General features: G+C 36.1%; 1 protein-coding gene across 1 annotated transcript in view; it reads right to left on the bottom strand.

Annotated features, from left to right (window-relative positions):
- Positions 1-997, bottom strand: part of hoxc13b (homeobox C13b) — a gene marked incomplete at both ends in the record, with an annotated part of 2490 nt that extends 1493 nt beyond the window's left edge. Inside the window, 3 exon segments of the mRNA XM_079597340.1 lie at positions 380-912; positions 914-942; positions 944-997. Of these exon segments, the coding sequence (XP_079453466.1) occupies positions 380-912; positions 914-942; positions 944-997 (616 nt within the window).
- Between the last annotated feature and the right edge of the window lie 11503 nt (positions 998-12500).

Genomic DNA, 12500 nt, shown 5'->3' with positions numbered 1-12500 from the left:
GTTGGTTACTTGCAATATTAAGAAAAAATCGTATACCAGAGCTATTATTTAAGTAAAATGCATATTTATCAAAAGGTAATATTTAAAATATGAAGTTTACATCAGCTACAGTTTAAACTGACACATGCCAATCAACATCTCGGTTAAAAATTCACAAAAATCACTATAAAAAAATAGAAAACATAGAAATTATATTTAAGATTGGGTGACGATAAAGTAAATTTCCTAATATCTTTGAAGTTTTATCTTTTTCCCCCTCCTCTACTCCTAATGTCCCCCTCTTAAACTCCAATAGGGCAAGTATGCATTAGTGTATAACACATTTCAAACATGAATGCCAATGCCAAGCTTTATCATATTTGCTGATATTTCATTTTACCCGAAAACTGGGAATTCCATAGGTAGTTAAAATGTGTTTGTTCCTTAGAACAATATAGTTGCTCATCCCAGCCGTTCGACAGTGCCCAGTGCTGATAACTGTCCATAGGGAATAAAGTTTCATGCCGGGACTCTGGGCGCGCGCCGATTCCTGGTATAACCGGGACGTCCAAATACCCGGGCACAGACTTATAAGAGCTGCCAAAGCTTGGGTAAACAGCAAATTCTTTGGATCTACTGGAAAGCTCTTCAGATGGTTGCACACTGCTTGATTCCACGTATTTTTCCCCAGGATGGAAGGAACATGGATTCTGCTGCAGGTTTACGTTGTGAGAATACGGAAGTCGACATCCATAATATGGACTCCCGAATGGGTATCCACAGCTCAGGGATGAGCCCGATGAGGTCTGGGGCGCAGGGATATCCGAGTACACTGTCCGGTGGTTCCCAGAGAGGCGTCCCAGTGCAGGGTGCGGGATAAAATCACTGCAGTGAGAGGCAGGACAGCTCCCGCTCAGTCCCTCCATGCTTTTGTTTGTTCATGCGAGGTTTTTTTTCTTCATTACACGTAAAACAATGTGTCCGCCCAGCGTCCACGCAGAATCAGCGAAATCATCATGGGTTGCTTTTTAAAACTAGACTGACACCTCACTTCCAAGCTCATTTTCTCCGTGCACGCATGCGCATTGTTAAACCCTGATGACTGACATATGCTGTCAAGACGAAGCGGATTTCTTAGAGGGGAAAATGCATTTCTCTCTTAATATCACTGGCGACAAAACAGTCATCAAAAATGAGAAACTTGTTGGATGGCTTGTAAATAGACCATATATCAAGCAAAATGGTTTATTTTTCATAATTATTCCAAGAACAAACATATTCCATAATCATTTATTGGGAAAGGTTAATGAATTATGAAATGAAGATAAATAAATTAAATTAAGACTAAAGTTTTTGCAGACACTAAATGCAAATGTTATAGGCCTACTGCAAATATGTGATATTTGTTCGAATAAACTTTTTTCTTGTTTTATAACACTGTCTGGAAAACAAGTAGCCTAGCTAATTTGGATTGGAAAGGTTTCGTTAAAAGTTCTGCTACTGAGGGGTAAAAAAACCCATAATGCATTAAAGTTCTGCAGCTCAAGATTCCTTATCCAGACGAGTGTTAGACATTGTTTTACATAAACACTTATCAGTTACACGCTACAAAAGTTACAAAAACACGCTAATGTGATTGTCTGCAGGGGAACTATGGGAATTCGATGAAGTGTCTCAGTGTGTTCAATAGGGATACAAGTAATACATTTAAAAAAGAATATACGTGGAAGTAAGAATAGTTTAGAGAACTCAATAACCCATCATCTCTGTACAGCTACATTTTGCTTTGAGTGTAACATCTAAAAAAATTGGTTTCACTTCATTCCAAAATACTGGTAGGACAACTGTAGGTTAATTTTAGTTCAAGTAAATCGCATGCACATTCACAATATTTATTGTGCAAAATATGCAAACACCTTAACCCCTAATAATCAACCAGGGAAAAAAAATTGTAATAGTCCTTATAAAAAAAAAAAAGAGGAGATAATCGGTAGGCCTAACATAATTAAAAGTTTACAAACACCAGGATGCATTCCGTAGGACTTCACATTTTAGTTGTGCGTGTTAATTGCACGAAACTTTAAATATTGAGAATGTTAACGCATACAATTCGATTAAGAGTAGCCTAGTTTACTGTGGTAGCGCAAGTAGTCTAAATAATGGCTAATCGTCCAAAAGCCACCAGCTGCAAACAAATCCAAGGTCAAGGTGGAAACAGACAAAGAGTGTCGTAACACGTCTAGACAGAAGGAACGAACTTCACACACATTGTCGAGTTCACGTGCACATTAAAGTTAGACTTAGACACTTATTGTCCTCAATGGTTCCTTCCTATTCTTTATCTTTAGGCTACACAAATCACTAAATCTATTAGAGGGATATTCGATTGAAACTTATAATAAAATATAAAAAAATTATTTAGACTTTAATGTAGGCTTTCCTCAACAGGTCTCTGTATTCCTTCAGAATTTGCCATGTTATAAAAGTGTCCAAATGGTTTTTACATTGAATTTACATTGAAAGTTACAGCATTACATCAACAACATTTATTAACCTAGGTTAATGTTAATTTATGAATTCTTGTTTGCTCATAATGCATCAACGAATGTAAAGTTAGTTAATTTTCAAATATGTAGAAATTATCAAATTAACTTAAAATGCTAAAAGATAGCCTATTGTTCATTTTTACATCAACATTTTAAATACATACAGATTTGCTTTATACAGATTTATCATCCTTCGGCGTGACATGTTAAAATAATTTTGCGAAAATTTAACAATTTTTAACAAGAATTTAACAAGAAATAGGCTATCACAAAAAATATGAAGAAATATATCAAGTAGGCTACCATTTTAATATCATTGAGAGAAAAAAAGTCAATGAAATGACAACCCGATCTCACGACAAGGTCGAGGTCGCAATTACGAATTCGTATGTGATGCTTATAAGAAAACGTATTCGTAAATATAATAAGATAAAATGAAACTAAGCATGAACCAGCATCCATAATTTCACCTCTAAACACAACCATCATTGGGGGCATAGATTAAATATAAAGGAATCATACGACTTCGCTGCAGAAACGTATAATAGGCTTTTCCACCGCAAATTATCTTTGCGAATCATCGCTTACATATTAAAATATTTCAGTTAGACGTGAGATCGTTCAAATATATTCCAATGTTAGTAATAAATAGGAATTTGGAAATATTTGAAAAAGGAATTTATTTGTTAGTAATAAATAAATACATTTTATAAATAAATAAATAGTTCCAATGTTACCTACATAAATAAATTAATCTTGCAAAAATTAAAACGGCTAAACTTTATGTGATTGACGCTTGGTATAGCCTAAACAAGAAAACGGAAACTTACAAATATGCCTTCAGAAAATGATATGCAGAAAGGTAGTCTACTTAATCGTAGTTGTTAATTTGTGATGATACGCATACCTCCTTATAAGGTTATTATTATAGTCTAGGCCTATTTATAATCATTTTTGATAATTTTACCACCGATCAGTTCTTAAGCCTGTTCAAATAAGTTTGATACAAATGACAGACAAATAAGGACTATATTTTATACTATCTAAAGTATATTAGTCTCTTTAAAATCCTACGATGAGGCCAACTGGAAAAGTCGATGTTAGTTGATTATTTGAGTTTCTGTCGTCTATCCTAAAAATCTAGGCTACATCGAAAATGTATCTTACAAACTGCTCTATAATTTACGTCATGGAAGCCATGTGAAATATATACACTGATCATGTGCACTATATGTATATAATTATAGCCTACAAGTTGTAGATGTTTAACTATAATCACGACTATTCTTTAAGTTATAGCATAAACTAAATAGCTAAAACAGCCCTTCAGCCTTTGCTCAAACCACCAAGGATGCCTGTCTGCAGAAGTCCAAGTTCAAGTTAAGGGATCTCTGTCCAGACTCCAGACCACACAATGGTCGTCAAGCTGGGATAAAGCTCTTTTTAACTCACTATGATCTTCAGATGAAGGCACCGCACGATGGCTGACTAACAGGTCGTAGGCTTTCAGGACAGGACTTTGCTGTCTGTGCAATGACAAAGATTTGCTAATTGCATTCATGGCTCAAATGATTCATTTAATAATAATATTCATAGAAAATCCGTTGCCAAGAACTGGACAGAGATAAGCAGAATAGGCTACTATTTTGCAGCAACACTATTTGCACTGGAAAAACACAATAGGTTAAAAGTGTATTTTAAAAGGCACGAGGATAAACTGAATACAGATTTTTAAGCATGCGGTGTATCTGTTATTTGAGGACACATTAAATTCAAAATGGAAATATAAATTATTTACAAATGTATATGGACATCACACCGACTAAACATGATGTTTCACCCAGTTGTGTAAATCAGCTAAACGAATAAGGTTTCATCTCCGAAGTAATATTAAAATACCGCGTCTGAACGCCTTCTCTTCGATAAATATAGAAGATTAAACATGATATGCAACCCTTAGGACTATACAGTTGCTGCTCAAATAGCCTACAGTGCAAAATCCCTGGCAGTTTCAAATAACATATTTTTTTTGTAATGAAGCCTTATGAGCATTTAGTTTTGAGCGCCATTTTCTTGTTCCAGGTGTGGCACGTTGTTTCACTATATTAGTGAGGACATCTCATTATGTTTCCATAGTTTTTAATATCAGGTTAATGAAACATAAACATAACACAGAATCTGTGAAAATAACTATATTTAGATATAAACTTTGGCCAATTTATAAGCCGTTTAATCTTGATGAGGACATCGGATAGGCACTGCTTTAGAGTTTCACTGTGTGGCCCTCTGAAGTGTCGGCTAACAACCAGCAGCAATTCAAGGATCTTCATTGGAAGCCAGAATTTTCCAAAACGATCCCATGAAAGTGCGTATATACCACGAATGTTATTTCTTGTTATTTGTTATGTTATATGTTTTTTTTTTGTTTGTTTTTTGCGTGCATATAGGCTACTACGCACTGAAAACCAATCCCAGTAAACAATTACCGTCTTTCAACGTTGAAATATGGTTGAAAATATGTCGGTCCGCCTTGGACTGGTTGACGACGTGATTTCAACTAAGTAGTTTTGGCCGGACTGTTTGACTACGTGTTTTCAACTGATCATCTAAAATGTTTTCAACTGATAATCTAGGACAGCTAGGATAAGTCTGTTATACATGCTAAAACAACGGAGAAAACAAACTGCCAAACCATATTCATTATTATGTCAAATAAATTTAAAGAGTTTTACATATTCCGTCAAAGTTATAAAAAAAATTGAAACGTTGAAAAGTCGGACAAATTTGACGTCTTTTCAATTTTCATTTTCAACCTTCAGTGGACCGTAATTAGACCGTAAAAATTACGTCTATTCAACGTCTAATAGACGACTTTTTGCTGGCTGGGATGGGTAGAATTAGGGGAGGGGAGTGCGTGCGTATTACACGCCATAAAGTGCATATATCATATGCACGCAAAAACTATTTTTGGCGTGTAAATGGCACGAGATAGAGATATATATGTAGCACGCTTGACTTCTGCAATGAAGCTGCAGGATTGTTTGTAAAGCTGCCATTGTTCAGCATTCAAAACGCACTGCTTTTATTATGACAGTTAGAAGAATCATCTGAGTAGGCTACCTAAATAAGAAATGCTATTTTGTGTCATATAGCCTATGGCTTATATTGAATGGGATTTTGGTTAAATGGCTGAAATAAGTTCTGCGGTGAACACAAGCTCAAGACACTTTCACGTTTTATTCTACAACATAAAATAGGCTACTTAGGGTAGAGTGGGGGAAAACGCCCCCTTTGTACAAAAATATTTTCAGTCAAAATACTAATTAATTATGAAAGCTGAGCAATCTTAATATTTGGTGAATAACTCCTGCATAGTCACTCAAAACGGGGATGGCAATTCTAGTCACATTTATGTTTTGTTTCACAGTGTAATGTCACATTTTCCTTAAGAGGGGCGTTTCCCCCACTCTACCCGAAGTATTACCCGAAGTATTACTCGAAGTATTAGCCTAACAAGTGGCTAAATTGGACTACAGAGGCTGTCGAGGAGATTAAACGTCATCATGACGAAAAGGTAAACGCAGACCGCTTTTACAGCCTCAATATGCGTATAATTGTGCTCTTATAAACTTTTCTAACTCAAACGTTCTGTGAAAGTATTTGTAGATAAAAAAGGAAAGAGTCAGTAGCTTAGTAATGGTGACCTTCAACTCGTGGGACTGTAGCCAGTTCGTTTACCTTTAAAAGTTGCTTTAGCTTTTTACTTCTGGTGGCTGCATTTAGGCTTCAAAATGCATCAAAGTTGTGTTCACCTGTGAAAATTATCTTGATGGACAAGACGTGCAAGTATCATTAACTTTTGTTGATCACAGAGCTTGTTTTTGGCAATAATCAAAAAGCCTATGGGGAAATCCTATTGTTTTTTTTTGTCGAGGGAACTAGTGTGATGCTAACTGCCTATTGGCCTACACAGTGACGTCATACCTGCACCACTCTATTGACAAAATATTAATTTAGCCAACTTCCCATATTTGATGCTTGTAGTGTATGTGAGGGTGGCTCACCAATACAAAATGAAGTTTGTATTCTCCAAAAATATACTTCCTACTCAGCTTATTATTACTCACATTATTCAGGTATTCAATCAGTGATGGCTTTCACTTAATTTTTAATTTTTTTTATTAGAAAAGCATTTTGTATTTCAATTCAACTGTTGTAGATTTTTAACTTCTCTGTCATTGAACAGGAAATGGAGTCCCAGCACAGATCCACATTTACAGACCCAGAGGAAGAGACTCCTATGGGCCTGTGAAAAACAACACTTCAAAAAAGGTTATAAAGGAGTCAGCAACACAAATCATAACCTGACTTTCCATACAGAGTATAATGCAATTGGTATAAAGAGGTCTTGCTGGTCTACTGTAATATTTTGACTTTATCCCTCCTGTATGCCATAGCCTCCTCATGATGCTGGTTTTGCTTCTCATAGCTATTCACGAGTTCACGCTTATAACACTGTAAAAAAAATTACATCCCCAAGTCAAAATTTTCTAGTGACTGATAACATCTAAATTTTTCAATTAGTCTGACATATTATTTCTCATTGAGCCAATGTTAACAGACTATTGCAACAATTAATTCAATTTATTTGACAGAATTTCACTTGGGCCAATTAAAAAATTTAGATGTGACCACTAGAATATTTTGACTTGGAGAGGTTACATTTTTTTTTACAGTGTACAAATATTCAAAAGTGTTTGGTGCATGCGTTTGGCGTGCTGTCCGAAGGGAGGGCTCCCATAATCCCCTGTATCCCTGACTGGGATAGGAACCAGCCGAGAGTGAGGAGTCGGGATGGCGGAGGGATGAAGAAAAACTGTTGAGGAACATAAGTGAGAGATATCGGCCTCCTCTCATGCCGGTTACATCGCTCAGCACATGAGGATCTCTCAGAGTGAGGTGAGTCAGGGAGAGGGAGCAATTGCCCAGTAACAGGGATTCCTCCAGGGATCCATTCCAATGCCCCGGGTCGCATGAATGGCCCAAACTTTTCTTCCTCCGCAGTCAGAGGAGGAGAAGAACAGGAACCACCATCAGTCTTTTTTTCCTCCCTTTTATGTTCTGCAGTCCTCCGCTTTGTGACACTTGCAAAGTCCCTCACTCATTCCTTAGCTCTACAGGGCTTTGCTTGTATCCGAAGTATACCTGCATTTATTTTGTGTCATATCCAGTGTTGAGCGTAACACATTACAAGTAACTTGAGTTATGTAATCAGATTATTATCTTTTAAAGTAACACATTCCTTTTAAATTTACAACAGAATATCTGAGAAACCTTTTAAAATAAGTATGCATGTTAGTTTGTTTATCCATTTCTCCTGTCCTGGTGTTGAGAGAAATAGGGAGTAAGTGCAGAGGCGTTGTGTGCGCTGTGTGAACGATGGTTAGTGCAGTTGTGAGCATGCATTTACTCATTTCACTTGAAAAAAAAAAAAGATTCAGTTTGACTTTTTTTAAAAGTGAAATGCAAACTGAATATTTCACAATCCTGCAATAATTAAGTATATTAAAATACAAAAATATACTTTATTTAATCTCACTTTATTAACCAGTGTCTTTGCTGCTGACCTTCGTGATCCACTTCAACCATATAATAAGCCAAAATGACTTTAGATAAGCATCACATTTGCGTTTCTTTCTTCTTCTTCTTTTTATTGCTGAAGTAAGAGTGTTGAACTTTCTTGTTCTGCACCCTATTATTCTGAAACTTTTTGGTTGTTATTAAAAACAAACAAACAAGCCCAGGTGAGAGAAAGAAATGCAAAAGTAATGTAACATTAACATTGAAGTAACATGTAACATTACTTTTCATAAAAAGTAACTAAGTAATGCAATTAGTTACTTTTTAAGGGAGTAACGCAATGTTGTAATGCAGTACTTTAAAAAAATATCTGCCCAGTGCCTTGGAGTGGCCCAATGAATTCTATTCAGGTTTCAGACAATTGTCACACTTTTGTAATTTATTTATGGATAACCCCTTGAGATGAACCATCTCATTTTCGAGGGGGTCCTTACAGTACAAAGAAACCAACATCACAATAGAAATCATCATTAAAGTAAATGCAACACAAGACTATAACAAACATTTAGATACATTGACATTCATACACACGCACACACACACACACACACACACACACACACACACACGCACGCACACGCACGCACACGCACGCACACGCACGCACACGCACACACACGCACACACACACACACACACACACACACACACACACACACACACACACACACACACACACACACACACACACACACACACACACACTAACAATTCTCCCACAAGCCTAGTCCCTTCCCGTTTGGCCCATACCATAATCTAAGACAATCGGTGAACCATCTGCGAAAATGCAAATACAAAATCAAGGTATAAGTATGCTTACACACTTCCATATACACATACAAATATAGTAATAATAGTAACAATAAATAAATAAAATAAAAAGAAAGGGATCAGAAACAAGAACACAATGTTTGAGAATAAGTAAGAAGAGATGATTTGAAAAAAATAAAAGGAGAGTATTGATCTGAGCGAGCGAAGAATATTGTTCCAGTCTTATGGAGCTTTAAATTTAAATGCATGACGACCTATTTTTCTGATTCTGGGTACATAAAAATAGAGCTGATCCATATGCCTTAAATTGTACTGTGTATTAAAAGGAATTAGGTAATATTTCAGATATGGAGGAAAGTTGAAATGAATACACTTAAAAATAAGTAGTAACCAATGGAATTGCCTTCTTGATTTGGGAGCCAGCCAGTTCAAAGACTCCTACATTTGACAATGGTGAGTTCTGTAAGGACATCTAAGCACGAATCTACAAAGACTATTATATAGTACAGAAATAGGGCGAAGATTTAAATCTGTGCTGTTCCCGTATATAGTATCAGCACAATCAATTATTGGAAGTATCAAATGATTAATAATTATTTTCCGAACTTGTTGTGAGAAGCAATCTGCAATAAAGTGATCTCAATTGACCATATTCTTTCTTGCAGATTGAGTTAATATGAGGTTTGAAGGAGAGCTGGAGGCCAAGGTATTTCAATTCTTGTTTCATCCAGAAAACTAATAGACCAGTTTTTAGATATAGGCAAATAATTAGGTCGAGTGCAAAACAACATTTTTTTCTGAGTTTATTAGATGAAAACCATTTTTGAACTAAGTAAACATTCATTTGAAGAGAGTATTGGATTTGTGAAATGTCAGAACTGGATGAATATATTACGGTGTCATCTGCATATAAATGAATTAAACAGTTAGGACAGATTTGCGGTAAATCATTAATTCAAATGGAAAATAAAAGAGGACCTAAGGAAGAACCTTGTGGAACACTTGGAGGATAATGTAACCAAAGTGAGTAGACAAATATAGCTTTAGTTCAGACAGGTAACATTATTAAAGCTCACAATGATCTGACTCTCAGCTGATAAAGATATCTAAAAAACAAGTGGTTCTCCATTCATCTCCGCTCTCCCACATCTTCTGTTGCTTTTAGGAATTCCAGGCTGGCAATCGGATTTGTTTTTGTACTTCATACTTGTTTGTTTTTTTGAAGTTGTTATACAATGATGTATCTCATGAAAATAAATATTTGGCAGAGGTGGTCCTGACAGGACTCATGCTTATATGTGCGACAGAAAGCATTTGTGTTGTATGCCGAGAACCATGGCATCATAAACACGGCATTAGAGAGCAGCTCGCTGTGTGTTCGTATGCAGGTGCTCGTTTTTACACAGTAGTTCAAAAATACTTTTATGGCCTTGCACTGAAATAGAGAGAGACAGTCTGTGAGAAGAAGAGAAGACATGTCCAGGCCTTCTAAGTCTAGCCAAGAATGAGAAAGCACATCTCCTAGAAATATACGTTACTCTGAATGTTTCTTTAGCTCGTGCCATTCGAGTAGAAGTCGAAATTTAGCAGTATGTATTCAAGCACGAGAAGCAGTTTATTGAATAAAATAAAACAGGGTCTTTGTAAATCAAAGTGCATTTTCTTAGAGGATACAAAGGCAGTTTTCCATGTGGATGTCTAAAAACACAATCCTCTTAGTGTTCTTGGAAATGTAGGGCAATAAAAAGCAGTGTTTTTGAAAAATGACTTTATCATGGTTTAAATACGAACAGTCTTATAATGTCTCAAGACAGAAAATCTCTGTCTACTGAGAAAAGCTTGGTGTGTTTAAAGAGAGAACTCATTGTTTACAACTTGGCGACCATTCACATTTTGATGTTATCAATGACAACAAGATTTACGGCGGTTATGAGTCAGGAGTCTGCAATCCACATTTTCTGTCTCTGAAACCACTCACCCCCACTTTTATGGAGACAGACCAACTCCACCGTGTGCTCAGCAGCGCCACCTTGCAGGCAAAAAAGAACTACAACAATAAAATTGTCTTTGTTTTCCTCACCCATCCCCCACTTTACCATAGCTGTTCATTCATAAAACCCCCACTCTTCATTTTACTCTGGTTGATGGAAAGATTGTGGCAGAGCCTAAAAATACTATAGATAAACCCATATCTTAACATGACTCTGTGGTCACGAACCTTTCTGGCTTTAAGAAACTGGACAAAAAGGCATGCACATCCGATTCTGCATTAAATCTGTGGCAACCTAATTAAATCACAGTGAAGAACTTGACATTCTCAGAACAGTTTTTCTCTTAGATGCATGTAGAATAAGTATCAAGCTCAGTTGCCTATAACATGCCTGAGAAACTGCTTTAACCATGGAAAAGACATTTATTAGAGTGTGTCTGTTGAGCTGTGTGGCCTCAGGTTTATTGCTGTGCTGCACGAGTGGAAATGCTTCTTCTACGAGCAGACTGGCGTACACAATACACTTGTCTGTATTTGGGAGAATGCATGATGACTAAACAATCTACAAAGATTCAGATCAGTCACACTATATTCCCATGACCTTCTGAAATTAAAATAATAATATATAATTAATTATGGCCCTTTGCCAAGCCCTAAAATGGTTGAACTTGAATTTAACAAACGTCATAATGCAGATGCAAAAACAGAGTTTGGAGGCTTGTGGAAGCCAGAATGCAGTAGGTGGCAGCAAAGACCCCAAAATATCAATGCAAATGAGACATTTAAATCGAATTCTGAATGAACAGAATTACAATTACGAATAGAATAAAACAAGAAAAAAATGAACTTTATGAACTACCACAACCATAATAATAGGTATGACTAGAATCTATCATGACAAAATAATTGTATAACTTAGTGTAGAGATTATATAGAAGGGAAGAACAGATAATTATCATAAAATATACATTTACATTTTATTAGAAAAACTATTCTCAGTTAATCGAGATGTGCGGAGTTGAGTTTTGCTGCTCTGAGAAAATGGCTTCGGTTTTGTGGTTGGATAATAGTTGGAAACTGTGGATATTGGTTGGAAAAATCTCTAATTCTAAACTTTGAAGAACAAGGAAAAACTATTTGCTAAAATAACAGTCACACTAAAAAATGCTGGGTTGTGAAAACCAATAAACCGCTGTAATATTCATTCCATGCCACTAGGTGGCGATGCCATCTTGTAAAGAAACTTTATGCACATGTTGACTGAACATGTAATATGCATTGTAGTTTACATGGAGACGATAATGGTATTGTTTTCAAAAACTGGCACTGTGAAACTCGTTTTCAAAAGTTTGCATCTTCAGGCCCCAAAATGCTGTTGTCGTGTAAATGAACACAAAGTTTTTAGTTTTTAGTTGAAGACAGTGTTGTGTAAATGACCCTTGTGTTTTCAACTAAAAGATTAGGGGCCGTTTACATGACACGGTTTTCAACTAAAATTAGAAAACATTTATTGCATTTTGGCTGTTCATTTACACGACAACAGAGTTTTGGGGGCCTGAAAACGTGTACTTATG

Source organism: Phoxinus phoxinus (assembly GCF_949152265.1).
Source record: "Phoxinus phoxinus genome assembly, chromosome: 22".
NCBI classification, from domain to species: domain Eukaryota; kingdom Metazoa; phylum Chordata; class Actinopteri; order Cypriniformes; family Leuciscidae; genus Phoxinus; species Phoxinus phoxinus.
Note: the sequence above shows the minus strand (reverse complement) of the source record. Positions and strands in the feature narration are given on the sequence as shown.